The following is a 16,511-nucleotide window of genomic DNA, read 5'->3' as shown; positions in this document are numbered from 1 at the left end:
ACCCATACACAACAACAGTATCATCATAGTAACCTGAAAAAGGAATGAAAGCATGTCTCATGCTGACGGAGAATGCAGGGCCCTGTTCTGCAGGTTCAGCTGTGACTGAGGGCACCACAGAGCGTCTCTTCTTTCTGAAACACAGAGTAAGAAAATTATTCTAGCAGCCCACCTTATATTTTTCACTCTTTACATGTTCAACTTGGGATAAATCTTGTGGAATCAAGTGCATCACCTCAACATATCAGGCAATACTGAGTATATTTTATAAAATTTCCCACAGTGTATATTTTTTTCTTCTTTTTTTTTCCATTTTAAATCCATTTTGAAATCAATATAAAGTGAAACACAGATATATTTACATGATAGTTTTTGTGCTACACTGTGGGAGTGTTACTGTTCTTGTTTGTATATATTTCTTACAGGTGGCTATTAGCATGGAAGATTGGGCTCAACATCACAAGCAAAAAAAAAGGTAAATAAGGTGTATAGTTGCCTCCTTATCCAGGTGGATCAACACACTGCAAATATTAAATATGAATTTAACATATAAACCTTTGCATTCTGAAAATAATATCCACACTTTTCTAAAAACAATTAGGCACACTGTAAAATGTATCAAAAATCTCGAGTTGCCAGTGCAGTTTGAGTGCCAACTTATTTTATGTATCAAATTTCACAAGAAAATTCACAAGCGCTAAAAATAAGGTTCCACTGGAGACATGCAAGTTGTGAACTTTGACCCGAGGAAGTCTTGACCTACCCCGCTTTGCTGCTCATGTGGCAGCCGTCTTGTGAAGTCTGACTCTCACCCACCACCGTGGGCATGTAGATCTCAAAGTCTTTGGGGACATTCTGTATGTTGGGCTCAGTGAAGCTCACTCTACCTAAAACCAGAAAGAGCTGGGTCACTGTATGCTTTATATTTACTTCAACTACAAATGAACTGCACAAGAGCACGTTTTAAGTCATACTGAGGTATGTCTACATTACATTACTTACAATAAAGACGGGTGCACGTAAAGTCTTTGTGTGTTAGTGTGTGTTCTACCTGTGGCTGTGTGCGTCTGGGCGATGGGGTATATCCTGTCCATCTTCAGTGTCAGGTGACATTGCTTCTCCCTCTGCAGTGGGAACACCACTTTAGTCAAGGCATTAGTGATCCGCCTCCACTCCAGAATTACACCTGGCAGCGGATGCAGAGGGCGAAGCTTCTCCAGGACATCCTGATGAGGGAAATAAACATTTTTGATCTAAGAACTCAGTCTGTTGATTTAGTAATGTTCAGGATTTTGGGAGTTTAAGTTATGAGGAAGCTGAATGAGAATCAGCCAAGTCAACATGGATGCGCTGTTATGTTGAGGAAGGCAGAAGGCACTTCATAGCAGGCTGTGAACAAGACACAACATTAACACCTGAGTGTGACCAACTGTAATGAGTTTAGCAACGGATGTCTACTTGTGGTGTGGCACATAAAGAAAGGCACTCTGTAAGTCCCTCAGAAAACAAACAAGAGTCCTTTTCTCCATGCTGCATAAACTATGACTTGATTCATCACACCAAGTTTTAAATTCTTCAGAGAATATGCAGCTCTTAAACATGCACAGAGAATTTCCACAACACTGACACCATCATTTCAATTCATCAAACTGTGCATGTGTTTACTCAAAGATAATTTTGCTGTTGTATGACAACAGTGGAACTGCAGGAATGATTTTGTATTCTGCAAAATGTTTTCACCTTGGTAGTGCTGAACTGCTTGCCCAGTCGCACTCTGCCACCGCCTCTCCGAGTGTAGCCCAGAGTCTTCTTACTTTTTGATGCATTTACATCACCATTTGGAGGCAGGTGGAGCTCCAAGAACAACACCTACAGCATGCACGTGAGCATACAGAAGTTTGGAAATATTCATCTAACACTGCTTGCACATGTGCTTCGCTGACCAAACTGCAGATTGATTCAAAAACAAGGCTGGGTTAGAGAAGTAATGTCAGACCTGAGCTACGTCATCAACACTAGTGAGGGAGAAGCTGTGTCCAGCGAGGCTGTAAGCTTCAGATTCCAGCGCTGACAGTTTGGCTTGCATCACATGTTTTTGTCTTTCACATTCTTCAGTGCTAAAGCCAACTCCATTTAATTCCAACAGGGCCAAACAAACCTGGGAAGGCATCTCTATGTTCCTGAATACATCTGAAATATACGCACATGTTAAAACAATGTCTAAATAGCTTATTTTCACAACAGATCTTACAGTGTTTTGTTTTTATACCTAGTGTGCCGTCTCCCTCCAGCAGGGCAGTGAGATGGTTCATGACAGCGTGTATGAGCACACTCTTCGTTGCCGCTCTGACTCGAGGACAGTATGATTGTGCATTCCCGAGTCCATCCAGCAGAGCTAACTCTTCAGGACAGTAGACAGTCACCATGTTGGGTAGAGTCCTCTCCTCGCTGCCAGGGTCCAACAGCCAGCATGCAACCTTTGGTGGACATTCAAAACAAAGTCATTTTGCTGCATTGTTAAGACTGTTTCTGATGTTTTATAAAATTGTTACCCATATTTGTGCACATTAAATATTGTTTTTAAGGCCGTAATGTACAGATTCTGTATGTGATGATAGATTAATTCAAATTATTCAGATCGTTAAAAACTTACAACTTAAATGAGACCATCCTGGTTAACACTGGAGCAGAGCTGTTTACCACTTCATAGATTTTCCATGTGGGAATATCAATCGTGGGCTTTTTACAAAGTCCTATTTAGTTAAAATTAACAGAATGCATGAGAATGCTTTGGCTTGCTGACATTTCTGACTTCTCTTCCATGCAAAACTCTTTCAGTTGCAAGATGATTAAGCTTTTTTTTTTTTTTCATATACTGCCCATTCAAAATTCCTCGACAACATTTCAAATCTAGACTAGACTAGGTCTTCCATAATCCTCCATTTCTTCCTGTGAAGCCATTCTGGGGTGGAAGTGTGCTTTTGAACATTATCCTGTTAAAAGGTCACTTCCGATTCAACTTCAGCTTTCAGACAGATGGTCTCACGTGATCTTCAAGCACTCTTTGATATGATAAAGAATTTATACTTGAATGAGTTACTGCAGGCTGTGCAGATCTTGAGGCAGTGAAGCAACCACCAACATAACATTTCCTCCTCACAGGTGGTATGCGGTTCTACTGTTACTGTAGCCAAACAACATCTTTGATTCATCTTTCTAGACCGCACTATTCCAAATGGCCTGTCTTTTCCTTTACATCCACTAACAAACTGTAGTATTTGGGACAGCAAAATCATTTTCTTGGCATGTCTCTCATGCAGGTCAAATTTGTGAACTATCTGACTGATTGCAGTTGCAGCACTTTGACACCAACAGTTGTAGAGTTACCTGCAGATCCTGTAATGAATTTTTTGGGGTCTGCTCTTGGCCAGATTTAGCTTTGGCAGCCAATTTTGGACACACCGGCAGTTGTTTGAAATCCACACTATTGTAGATGATTACAGTGGAAGGATTTATTTCAGATCATTTGGAGACATTTTAAACTCCTTCCAACACTCATGCCTTCACAACCTTTTTTTCTGAAGGCCCTGGATAGTTCTGTAGATCTTTGCATGTTGACACCACACACCTTGAAAGCAAAGAGAACTCTCGGCCCTAGATGTCAGAGGGTTAAATAAAGGCTCCACCTGTCACTCCTTAAAGAAGTTCTTGTCATTGGCACCTGATCTGGATGATGGCATGATAAATGTACACTTACTTTTTCCATGTAGCTGATCTGTTTTTCCTTTTTTTTTTTTAAAATGAGGACTACAATATGTAAGTTTTATGTTTGAGTATTTTACCTTTTTCTGTAGACACCAGTTCAGGTGGATCAAATACGTGTTTAAATGTCAAGAAAAGCTAATAACTTCCATATTTAAAGGGTGCACATGTGATTTCTGTTTTCTTACCTTTGGGTCTTCACAATCTCCCTCCAAACTGATGCCACAGCTCAGAACTAGCGTTTTGTACACCTGGATGATGTCATATGTGACGACCACTCGCACTTCATGTTCAGCAGATTGTCTGCTGAGACAAGATTTCACCTGCAGCAGCCGCTCACTTACTGGCAAATCATCATCCAGTGGAGGTGGGGCCAGACTGGAACTCAGACCTGCAGGGTGACAGACAGCCTGAACTCAGGAGACATTTTTTAAGATGTAGCTTGTGCATCAAAAGGCATATGTCTGTGTGTCAATACCTCTGCTCTGCTCTTGCTGCAGAGATATATAGTATGCATCTCTTGCTCCCCAGCAGACAGACAGTCCAATCAACACAAGTCCTTCACTGTTCCTTACTGGGAAACCATTAGCAGTGTTCTGATGAGCTGCTGACACTGCACAGAAAACATGCATGAATGAGGAGATTTCATTCAGGGCAGGCTACTTTGGTTGTCTGTGTTGTAGCTGACAAGGCAAAAGACAGGTACAAAAAAAGACATCTCTGCACAAATACAAAATATCAGATAATGTCAATTTAGCGCTAAGTGCTTGGCAACCATTTTATCATATTTTACAGGAAGTCAATGTGCTATTTGTTCAAGTGTTTCATTTACCTCGCCTATGTTTTCCTCCTATTTCCCCGTCAGGCTGCTGTCTGGGCTCCCTCTTTTCACAGGCCAAAGTCAGAGAGTAGCGCTCCTTTGTTGTCCACTCTTTAATGAAAGTGTCAAAGAGGTGTCTGTCACTTGCCACATCTATGATGGAGAAGCTCCCAGAGTTGCTAGAAGACAGCGATGCATCCTGAGAGAGCTGAAGAGTGAAGCCTTCATGAATTTCAGGCGATTCTGTCTCAGACAGATGCTTTGGCTCAGGGGAGGCTTGAGAAGTGGAGTCTCTGGGAGGAGAGAGTTTCTGGTTGGTATGTGGGGAGGGTTTGGTTTTCAAACTTGAGGGTGGTACAGACTCCAGATCAGGTTTAGGTAGCATCTTTGATTCCAGTCTACGACATTTGTGTTGATGTTCAGGGACAGTTTTCAGCTGTTTATTGTAAGAAACAACTCCTGACAGATGATTACTGTTTCCTGAGTGAGATTTAAGACATTTTGCCGATTTTCCTTGGAAAAGGCTTGAGGGAGTTGACTGGTTACGTAGTTGAGCAGTGAGAGGCGACTGAACAGATGAGGTTGTTAGTTTTACTCTTGGTGTGACAGGTGGTGTTTCCTGAGTTGGGGGAATAAGGTCACCAGCAGAGCCTGGCCGCTCTGTTACATTCTCACCGTCATGTTTCGAGGTTTGTCCTTTTTCAGAGTCACTGTCACCAGAAACAGCCTGCTTTAACTTTCCCCTTGTTCTGCCAGCTTCTGTCAAGGTCTGAGGTATCACTGAAGCAGTGGTGGGTGTTTGAGTGACTGTGAGGCCTCCTGTTTTGTTTTGCTGGTCAGACATACTTGGCCAGCGGTCAAAGATGTCTTGTATACCAGGGCTGCAATAAAAAGGTGCGTTTTGGACAGGTGGGTGTTTAAAAACTGCATTATCTGATAATAAAGCATCCATTTTTTCTTCCTTGTCTTTTTCCTCAGTTCTTTTCTTCTCTCCCTGATTCCCAGTTCCACTGTCTTCATTCATCAGTCCCTGTCTCCCACCTTGTTTAACGTTTTTTGGTGCATTATTATGCTGTTTAATTTCATTTCTATGGTCATGATTATTAATAGCTTTTTCCTTGTTAAACTCATTTTGAGCTGTAGTCGTATGCTGTGGCTGTATCCCACATGGTTCAGATTGTGGCTTTGACTGCTGTTCTTCACACAGAACATTGTCAGTGTTTGGTGGCTTCACTTGATGGTAGCTTGTCTCTTGCACTGTTTCAGTTCTTTCTGTGGGTTTCAACAAAGTCTGCCGCTCCAGAAAATGTTCACCGACCAACAGCGAGTCGCCCCACTCTGACAGGTTAAAGGAGGACTCGCCCCATTGGACTGCCTCCTGCTTTTCTGCCTCCTGGTTGGCTAGAAGCTCGCTGCGTCGTCTGTCCTGGGTGGATGGAGGAGGACACTTGTCTCTGACCTCCTGGCTGATAGATTCGTCTTCGTCTGATTGGTCAGGACTCAGACCTGCCAGGAGGGGACTGTCATACAGGCTGTCGAACAGGAAGCTGCTGCTTTTGTTAAAATTCTCAGAAGCAGCCTGATTAGCATCAGGGCTCTGATCATCTCGTGCACCTTCATTGTTATCTGCGTTAAGGCCACCACCTGGACCAACGGAAATCTGAAAACAACACCAAAGCTTTTAATTTTTAAAGAGGTTGAATATTGGATTAGACGGTGTTTCCTATAGGCGATCATTACATATTAGGTGATTCTAGTCACTTACCTGGTGGCTGGTGTTAAGGATGAGTTCCATCTGGCTATCTGTGAGAGAAATATTGAATCTGGGAGATGCTTTATTAGGCCCTTCAAGCTCATTTCTTCTCTCATCTTTGTTCTCAGCATGCTCGACTGCTGTTTCTACCATTTCCTCTTCTCTTGTCTTTTGAGTTTCTACCAACTCATCCATACGTCTGCCATTGTCTTCTCTGTGTTGGTCTGTCTGTTGAACAATGATTCTTTCTGTCTGAGTGTCCAGTTCAAAGCTGTCACCAAAACTCTCCTCTCCCATTTTAACATCTCCTTCAGCCTCTTCATTTGTCTTGTCTGCTGCGTAGAGTTCAGGAGATGAAAACTTATCTGCTTCTTTGCCATCTATCTTTCTTCGCTTGGCCTCAGGAGAGACAGACAAAGGAGAGTCTAACACATCAGCATTTGTAGGTGCAGAAACACTAGGAAGTGTTTCTTCAACAGGAGCAGGAACAGCTGTAGCGGTACCTGAAGGCACTGAGTTTTGGACTGAAGAATCCATTGTGGGTTTTGAGTGTGATGCCTGTGCAGTCTCTACATTATCTTGTAGGCTTTTGTCAGTTTGTATGGACTGGAGGACCTTGCTTAATGCTTTTGAATGCTTCAGTATACCTGACTGCACAGGTGAGGCAGTAAGCCCTGTGGTGCAGTTTCCTTTTGCTGTCCTTGTTGAAACACTTTGTTGTTGTTCTTGCCGGGATATTGGGGCTCTAAAGCGTGGGAGCAGCATTGGAGAACATAAGGGCTCTGGCTGTGGCAACAGTTGAGACAGGGGGCTGGCTACAATCTCAGACAACTCCTGTGTTAGACTCCTTTCAGGAACAAGACAAATGGTTTGATGATTCTCTGGTCTGATTGAGACAGACCCTTTACTTGTCTCTCTTTCTTTTGGTGTTGCTTTTTTGCACTCTTCTCCTTCTTGTACTGACCCTATGTTCTTCTGTTTTCTTTTTTTCACCTTATCTGGATTTTCTGTTATATTTGCCTTTAATGTATTTGCCCCTGTTTTTATTGTTTCTTCACTTCTTTCCACTGGAACTTCATTGGTTGTTTGTCTGATTTCTGATGCAGCCCTGTCTTTCTTTCTAGGCTCCTCCAATATTCTCTTTAATTCCCTCACTTCAGGTTTGCAGTTCCACTGCTCTCTTCTGGCTTCTCCTTCTTGCCCACCTTTTCTTGTCCCTTCAGCCAACCTTTTCTCAATTTGAACAATTTCCTTCCTCTCCTCTCTATTTTTCTCAGTAACTCTCCTCTTGATCTGCTTTCGCTTTTGATCCTCTTCAGCGCTGTCTGTCTGTGTCTCATGTGAGCTGAGATGTGAGTCAGATGATGTGTCCGAGTCCCTGCTGTGAGCGTCATCAGGGCTGTTTACAGCAGGAGCACCAGCAGGAAGCGTTGTCGGGTCCCACTGAACTCCTAACTGGGCCAGGTCTTCTTGAAGAAGGAGCCTTGCCTCAGAAACTATTTCTTCCGCTGCTTCCTGTTCTGTCAGAGCTCGTCCACCGATGACCCAGACGCAGCGGAGGCTTCGTCTCTCAGCTGCCTCCATCTCACTCTCATCCACCGCACGCTTAGAGCTGATGAGAACAAACAGTACAACATTGGCTTTAGATCTGTAGTCAAGTTTTCAGAAGATTGTAACTTGAAGTGCAGTGCTGGTGCTACAGTTAAACATTCTATATGAGATTAGGATTTAATGAGTGTTTAAAGGACTGTACTTGCTTCTATTGCCTTCACTTTTTAAAAATAAAAGAGGTTAATGCATGTTGATTGCAGCATTTTATATGCCTGCACACTTCTGAGCACAACTTTATTTAAATAAAAACCTAATTCAAAGTGCACTAATACTTACTGACTTTTGACTGAGTTTTCATTGTGTATTTTTTGAACTAGTAACTGTTTTAAGATGTTTTTCACTCAGATGGTTAACTACACCTGACTTTACAGAGTTGTCAGGCTATGGTATGTATATAAGACGTTACTCAAACATTCCAGTCTTGCAAAGAGCTGACTGAAAACAAAATGTTTTTGATTTAAACAAATTTGTGGTTTCAAATCAGTGTGCAGTTTCTACTGTTTTAATTAATGCTAATTTCCAATGGCCTTGTAGTGTGATGTGCATATAATTGTGGTCAAGCTGTGGTAGCAGTGCAAACCTGAGTGCATCCGGCATCATCAGTTGCATCGACTTAAAAGGTTAGGGTCAGTTAAGTTGATTAATTTTGCATGACAGCTCTTCTGTCTCTTACATGTTGTACAAGCACAAATAAAGTGCTGTTACTTAGGGTTTAAGTTGTGTTCTAAAATCAAATGTAATTTTTTTATTTTATTTACTTATATATTTTCTTTATTCTTATCTAGTTTTGCTACCTTTTATTAAATTCTGTTTGTGTTCAATTATGTTATAATGGCTCAATAAATGAAACATTCACTTTTTGCACAACTAAATGCTGTGCTATTAGCCTATGTGTCCCCTAAGGACTAATATACTTGTTTTCCTAACACAAATGTATATCTTAATAGAAGACATATATACAAATACACACCTACCTCTTAAACGGGACTGCATTCCGCAAGGCTTTCTCCACGTCAGCTACAGTAGCACGGGCTAGTTCTGCAACAGTACAGAGGCCTTGGGCATACAGCGCTCTGGCTCGTGTTGCATTCAGAAGAGAAACCCTGACCAGATCGACCAGCTCCCTCTGGACTCCAAAGCTGAGTCTGGTCTGGTACTGAGACAGCAGCAGCTCCATGTTGTGCCATCCCAGACGCTTGCAGAACACAGTTACCATACCTGATGGGAATAGCACAGAAGAATTTCTTTCAGCTGCACAGCCATGTATGTGATTTGGAATCACCAATGTGTTGCTTTTTAGTTCAGTATTTTCCTTAGGTTTCTTTGTGTGTTTACATATATCATGGAAAATAAACAACATCTGATATGGAACAACACTGGGACTTCATAAACCATCTCACAGTAACATGATGCAAGAAGGAATGAGCACTTATAAATGATGGATACCTGATTCTAAATAAAATATTCAGAAATATCAGCTAATGGATTTGGTTCTGCCCTGCATAACTATCACTCAAAAGCTTTCCTGCTTTTTGCATTAAGTTATTATACTTGTTACTGCTTTCCCTGTTTAATACAAAGTCTTGGTTAGAATTCAAAGGCATTATATCCTTCAGAGTAGAATGCCACGTTGTAATGTGCTGTGCTACAAGCCACAAAATGTTGTACTTCATCAATTCAAATTCACAATAGCAACTTGCCAACAGTCCTAAGAATGTACCTGCATATGTGGATGCAGATTGCTGGAGAGACTGTAACTGCCCACGATTGCAGTTGTATTTAGATGCAACAGTTCCCAAAGGGACCTCATTCACCAGATCCTGCAGTACAAGAGTAGTGAAAAACCTGAGGAGAGATTAAAAAAAAAAAAAAAAAAGAGGATGCAAATGACAAAGGATCCCACCTAATTAAAAAAATGAATAGAACTTTCAGGAGGTACATCTTTCAATGGGTTTGTTTTTTGTGTCAGCTTATGTCCAAGAGCCACAATGTTGGAAATCATTGTGCAAATAATGGCCACATTTTTGAATGATGAATATAATGAACATAATGAACACACGGCACTGCACTGCACTATACTATATTACAAAATCAGAGCTAGACTATACTCTGACAGACATTTTAATTACAAAAATGAATTTTGCTGGTGAGTGGTTCTTATGAGGCCCAATGCAAACCTACATGGACTCTCATTTACATAATGCAACACCGAGCCCCATGACCATAACACTTAACTGTCACCAACCCTAGAACCTTCAAATCACATGTGAAGTCACAAGACTATGTTAATCTTTAGCTGGACTAGTTTTGCCCATTTGAGGCTTTTGCTCTGCTTTTCCAGATTCCTGCATACTGCAGCTGTAACCCTAAAATGTGGCCTTGTGAGAAGCAGTTTTTTGTCACTACATAACAATGCACATACACCCTACCCAATAACTCTTGTCATGACTAGCAGCCTAATTCTGACATGATGGCAGGATGTCATCCAAAACAGACCATTACAAACTTTACAAATGTAAATGCTTCCAAGTCACATGCTGTTTTTAAGTTTTATTATTATAATCCACATACTTTGGCTTGCTGCTACTTTCAGTCATATTTTTAAAAAGTTAAAACACAGAAAACTAAATCAGAAGGACTGTTTATAGATGGATGTACATATAACTTATGTAATTAAAATAAATAAGTGCATTACCTTTTATGAATAGCCATCTGTCTATGCTGCTTTTCTGTCTTGGCAACAAGTTTGCCGCTGACAGATCGTGCAAGAAAGCCTTCCTGGACGCCAACCAGCTCTGCTACTCTCTTCATCGATGACGACAGCTGCTCCCACAAACAGAAGAACTGATACCAATCTATGGTGGTCCACTCGGCGTAGAGCGGCGTGATCTGAGAAGAATTCAGACACAGAATTTTAAATACTTTGCTTTGGAGAACTGGTGTGGATTTTGTAAGTTTCATGAGAGGATGCTTTTGCTAGTTTACAGGATGATTAGGATTTATGTACAATGAGGCATCTATTAGTAACATTAAGGGGGAGCATATATCCAGCAGAAATTCTTTCAACAAGTTATAATGTGTGTACCAGATATAGGATGTGCAAATCATTTTCAAGTACAAAGCCCTTCATGGCCCGCTGGAGATCAGCAAATATTCCCAGAGCCTCTGGAGGTGAGAGGGAGGAAGAAAGGGTGGCAGCACCGAGCTGGGTTGGACAGTAGCGCTCATCTGAACATGTAGAGACAACAGAGGATAAACAGCCATAAATGTCATGGAAAATGTGAGAACAATTCATACTTGTGCTCAAGTTGTATAAAAGCAATAATCAAAGAAAAATAATAAATGAAATTTATGAGCAATCTATTGCTTAACTGTGAGAACAATTTTGCTAAATCTCAGTTACCAGAGAGTCATGACATTACTGGAGGTCTATTCATCATGTAGCAGTGATATCAAGTAAAGGATGAATATGGCAGATCATAAGATAACACTGTGACAATTGTGGCATTACCATGTCCCTCTTTCTGGATACTAATGAATTCATTCTCCATCAGCCATTCAACACAGGCCTCAATAGCTCCTTTGTTGGTCTCCTCATTTGATTCTTTTTTGCTTTCACGTTTCATGCTGGCAGCCAGAAGTGAGCACGAAGCATACAATCTCACATCCTGTGGAGTGCAGGCTACGCCTCCAACAATGATCTGTGATTCAGAATGATGTAAAGAAGAACAATTACACGCATCTTTATGTAGCTGATTGTTTTGTGACTGTGAGTTAAAGTGCCTTTGACTAAAATGGTGCAGTAACTATATATAAAGACAAATTAATCTAAACCATTAACAGCATAAGTCATTTTCATTTTTGCCAGTTTAAGTTCTTGGAGGTACTAATCATACCTCCAGGATGGCCCTCAGCATGCTGGTGGTAACACCTTCTCCTTCTCTTCTCACAAGGCAGCTGCTGATTGGCTGAAGAGCACCTTTAAGGAGGCTGATACCTTTCTGATGCTCTGCCTGCTTACACACCAGCACACTTTCACCTAGAAGGGAAGAATAAAATGACGTCATTCTGAAGAAAAGATGAGTTTTTATCAACTTTTTAAGCAAGACAATCTCAATTATTCTAAAAAAAAAACACTGACAGACACCAAAATAACAATTCACATTTTATTTGTCTCTAACCTGTAGTGTCCACCCCTTTCCTCCCTGCTCGCCCGGCCATCTGTTTGTATGTGAGCGGGTCCAACAAGTGCCCATTGAAAGTAGGCGTTCTAATGATAACCCTGCGAGCTGGCAGATTAACCCCTGAGGAAAGGGTGGACGTGGCAGCCAGGACTCGGACCGTGCCCTGACGAAAAGCTCCCTCCAACACGTCACGCTCATCAAATGTCAAACCTGCACAGTCAAATGTTGTGGAAAATCTTATTTACATACTCAGGAAAAAAAGTTAGATGCAAATTGTTTTTGTGATTCAAGGGCTGGGTAAATGCATTTACCAGCGTGATGAAAAGCCACTCCCCATGGCACAGTGCGCTGCAGGATGGGGTCTAAGCCAGCCGGAGTGCGTCTCAGTTGGGCTGTTACATCCACTAGTCCGTCTCGGTCCAGACACACTGGCTGAGGCTCAGCTTCACCTGGACGATCAGCAAAAAAAGACACCAGAATCCAAAATTTTATACGCAGCAGCACTCTTAAAAAAAAATAGTAATAATCATCAACATGAAAAATAACACAAAATGCAACACAAATCATCCTTTAAATAAGCTTCAGTTTGACTTCAATTAAATCTGAACTGTATTTACATATTTATTACAATTTCACATACCAGCATGCCTGAGGTTATAGAACTCTCTAGCAATGCTGTCTGCCAGCTTCTCACACCAGTTCTTTGAAGGGCAGAACAGCAGCACAGAGTGGCCCTCTCTCACCGTTTCATAGCACAAGCTCACTATGTGGTCATCATCACCCTTCAAACAGTAAAAGAGTACACAGTCTTATTACTGTTCGTGAGAAAGTATGCATCCATCACAATAACACACATACTGGATCATTTCTGGACTACTCAGTCTCAAATTACCTTAACGTGGAGAGCAGGGGTGAACTGCCGGATCACAGTGAGGCTCTTGTCATAGATGTCGCAGCCCACCTTGACATGCTCCTTCAGGGGCACAGGTCTGTAGTCTGTCTGGTAAAGCTCTGCAGCTAACCATTTAGCCAGGAGGGAGAGGTTTGGCAAAGTGGCGCTCATACCTATTATCTGTACACCGTCAGAGAGAGACCTAAAGAAAGATAGACTAATAATTGGGTGTGGGGGAGGAACATTGTTTTTAAATACTGTTAATCATGAAAAAATATAGAGGAACTAATGGACACAGACCCTGTGGTGTTCTGCCGCTGTGCAATGTAGCGGATTTTGGTTAAGAGCAACTCTAGCAGGTATCCTCTTCCAGAATCTCCAACCATATGTAACTCATCGACGACCACCATACCTAGCAGCACATAAATGATCTATGAGCATGAATACGCACTAATGGTGCTGCAACTTTTCTATTACAGTTTAATCCATTGCTTTGTTCAATTTATTAACTAGGCCTTTAGTCTCTAAAATGACAGAAAATAGTTAAAAAAAAAAAAAAAATAGAAGGCCAAGGGTAAAATCTTTAAATTACTGGTTTTGCAATTATTTACAGTGATATCAAATGGAGAAAGAAAAACATTCTCACACTTTAGAAGCTGCAATTAGCAAATGTTTGGCATTAATTTTCTGTCAATTCACAAACTGATAAAATCGATTAGTTGTTTCAGCTCTTATAACATAGGTATTACCTAGAAGATCCATTCTATCCTCTTCAATGAGTCTATTAATCAGAGAGTTGGCTTTTTCTATGGTGCAAACAGCCACATCCAGTGCAGTGAAGCCTCCAGCAGCCGATGTGCTGCCCATATATCCCTCCACGCGTACTCCTGCCTCTTCAAATACTGTCTACAAGGTAAGAGATACAGTTAAATTGAAATACAACATAGACAAAAACTAAATTAATGTACTTTTCTGTCCACCCCTTCCTCACCTGAAGGTAGTGCATCTTCTCTTTGGCCACAGAGACAAATGGCAAAATAAAGAGAGCTTTTCTTTTGGTCTCCAAAACCCGTTTCAACATCAGCAGCTCTGACACGAGTGTTTTCCCAGCGCTGGTGGGTGCTGAAAATTCAGTGATAAATGGTGAAAATGAGCCAACAGTGACTGGCTCTGCAAATTTGTAGAGAGATGCTCAGTTTCTTACCAGAGTATACCAGGTTACCTCCCTGCAGCACCTGTCCAACAGTGAGGCACTGAGCCTGCCACTCAAACATCTGAGTCACTCCGTGTTTCTGGTAGCGCTCCAGGACAGGTTTCGGTAAGCCCCAGCTGGATAACAGCAGCTTTTCAGCTTGTTCCGCAGGAGCACACAAAGCAATGCCTACGGTGGAGCACAATGTAATCCCTTTACACATGGTATTAAATCACAATATTGACAGGAGTCTTAGGCACAAGTGAGAAAGCAGATTTTATATGGAAAAGGGAAAATCTAATTCCAGGGTGTCTACCAGAGACACAGTGTAATGTGAAATATAACTGTAGTTCAGTGTAAGTATACAGTCTGGAGACACTTGGACAAGAAAGTCATTCATACAAACCAAAAGGCTGCATTTGTAAGCGTAAGCACAAATAGGCAACTGCTCCTGGATCGTAAAAACTCCAGGCTTACTGTGTTCACAGGATTTTGCCCCCTTTTTTTTCAACTTCAAATTTGTCATTTACATCTTGCACAGCTTTGTTTTTTTGTTTTTGTTATTTTATCTAAACCTTTTTATCTGTCTTATGTTTATTATACATATATACAATCATAATGCCTTTTTTTCTGTCTATGTTAAGCACTTTGAGTTGCCTGGTCGTTATGGGCGGGCTCTATTCAAATACACTCGCCTTTCCTTGGGCTCATTTAATTGATTTTCTTTTTTTTAAAATTTGAAAACACCACTAAAGAACAGCATGAATGGAAATAATAAGAGCGTGAAAATGAGTCTCCCTTTATTTTCTGAACTTGAATCTATGTCATGAGGAGGATCTGCATATCAAATCTAATTTCAAGACTTTCACTATTTTTCACTTATTTTATAAGTATATAACAAAATACCACACAGTATTTGTATGTCTGGGTAGGATTAACCCCCTCATCTAGCCTGGCATGCTGTAAAAGAAATAAATAAATACAAAGACACAAATGTCAACATAGATGAAGTTTTTACGACTGTGCTTAAAATACTTCACCTGGCTGAAGTAGCGTGTCGCTAAGAGTGCTGAGCTCTAAGCCACTGGGGACTGTGAGGACAGAGGCAGACTGATTCTGTAATGACCGCTGGAGTTTGGCCTTCTTCATTGCTGCTGCCAGACGAGTGGGGCTGAACAAGATGTAGTCCCTCGATATATCCAGAGATGGATCAGCATTACTACGTGACACACTTTTGTCTTTGCTGGGAGGAGAGTGCTTCCTTCTGGGTATAAGCCCCTGCCTTCAAAAAAGCAGGAAAATGGGAAATGTTCACATTTAAACAGAAAATCAAAATGAAACTATACAGTAATGTTTAAGTTTAGACTTACTTGCTGGAACTGCTTGCCTGCTGACTCTTCTGTATTTCTTTACAAGGTAGATTGTTGACACAGGAAGAAGCAGGTTTTGAAAGGTTGTTTTCTGGACCCTTCTGAGCATGCTCCACTTCTTCAGAGTCCTCACTGAAGAGAAGCTTCTTAGCGAGGTCTTTGCAGTCAGCTCGCCATCCCAGTCTCTTACCATCCTCACCCTGCTCACAGACTCCCTCCTGAGGGCTAGAGGCTCCACTGGTTCCTCGGTCTGTGGGTTGAACAGGCGCCTCTTCTCTGATCTTCGCCAAGTCACTCTTTTTTTTATTGTGTACCATTGATGCAGGAGGTCGTGAAGCCGCAGAAGCAGCTGATGCTGATGGCTCCTCCCGAGCAAGCCTGTTTACTGCTGTTGAACAAGCCTTGTTAATTGCGGGCTTTACAGGGTTGACAGCGTCCAGCACCTGCAGCATCTCTTCATCAAGAGCGAAAGTGGATTCCCCCAGTAGAGACACAGCTCCTCCACCCTTAGACAGAAAATCACACGTGTAATTTGTCCTCTCCAGAGAGAAGAAAAGAAAAAGCTCTCTCTAAAGTTGTCACACTCACCATGCGGCTGTCTTTAAAAAAGTTGTCTGATTTGCTTGTTTTGTCTGACAGGTCGCAGGGTTTGTGCAACAGCCCGTCTCCGTCTGGTGGCGCATCGCTCGTCTGGAAACTGTGCTCGGGAATATGTACATTTATTACGACTAACGTTCATATTTAGAAACCTGATTTTAAAAAAACTGGAAGATGTATCCAGGCAACAGAAAGAACCAGGTCCTAATTCATCTAAATCAGGTAGCAACATAAACAAAGTAGAACTGTTCCCTAATCTTACCTTATTTTCTTTTTGATCTGGTGCTGTCCCATGTAGCTTTTCTTTTTCAGAGGACCCGAGGTGCTCAT

The 16,511-nt window shown here is 41.5% G+C and overlaps 1 protein-coding gene across 1 annotated transcript in view; it reads right to left on the bottom strand.

Annotated features, from left to right (window-relative positions):
• The window catches only part of polq (polymerase (DNA directed), theta), a 19,828-nt gene extending 3,317 nt beyond the window's left edge, over positions 1-16,511 (bottom strand). Inside the window, exons 1-28 of the mRNA XM_008278435.1 lie at positions 16,444-16,511; positions 16,173-16,281; positions 15,585-16,090; positions 15,255-15,496; positions 14,227-14,403; positions 14,014-14,144; positions 13,772-13,928; positions 13,323-13,434; positions 13,023-13,224; positions 12,771-12,912; positions 12,442-12,579; positions 12,128-12,340; positions 11,843-11,985; positions 11,458-11,647; positions 11,032-11,174; positions 10,642-10,835; positions 9,667-9,791; positions 8,921-9,164; positions 6,348-7,947; positions 4,595-6,242; positions 4,241-4,375; positions 3,951-4,153; positions 2,270-2,477; positions 1,997-2,190; positions 1,741-1,869; positions 1,052-1,226; positions 764-887; positions 34-134 (exon numbers count right to left, since the gene is read on the bottom strand). Coding sequence (XP_008276657.1) covers positions 34-134; positions 764-887; positions 1,052-1,226; positions 1,741-1,869; positions 1,997-2,190; positions 2,270-2,477; positions 3,951-4,153; positions 4,241-4,375; positions 4,595-6,242; positions 6,348-7,947; positions 8,921-9,164; positions 9,667-9,791; positions 10,642-10,835; positions 11,032-11,174; positions 11,458-11,647; positions 11,843-11,985; positions 12,128-12,340; positions 12,442-12,579; positions 12,771-12,912; positions 13,023-13,224; positions 13,323-13,434; positions 13,772-13,928; positions 14,014-14,144; positions 14,227-14,403; positions 15,255-15,496; positions 15,585-16,090; positions 16,173-16,281; positions 16,444-16,511 — 7,753 coding nt within the window. The remainder of the gene's footprint in view (positions 1-33; positions 135-763; positions 888-1,051; positions 1,227-1,740; positions 1,870-1,996; positions 2,191-2,269; positions 2,478-3,950; positions 4,154-4,240; positions 4,376-4,594; positions 6,243-6,347; positions 7,948-8,920; positions 9,165-9,666; positions 9,792-10,641; positions 10,836-11,031; positions 11,175-11,457; positions 11,648-11,842; positions 11,986-12,127; positions 12,341-12,441; positions 12,580-12,770; positions 12,913-13,022; positions 13,225-13,322; positions 13,435-13,771; positions 13,929-14,013; positions 14,145-14,226; positions 14,404-15,254; positions 15,497-15,584; positions 16,091-16,172; positions 16,282-16,443) is intronic.

This window comes from Stegastes partitus, unplaced genomic scaffold (genome assembly GCF_000690725.1).
Source record: "Stegastes partitus isolate 25-593 unplaced genomic scaffold, Stegastes_partitus-1.0.2 Scaffold123, whole genome shotgun sequence".
NCBI classification, from domain to species: Eukaryota; Metazoa; Chordata; class Actinopteri; family Pomacentridae; genus Stegastes; species Stegastes partitus.
This window is presented reverse-complemented; position numbering and strand designations above follow the sequence as displayed.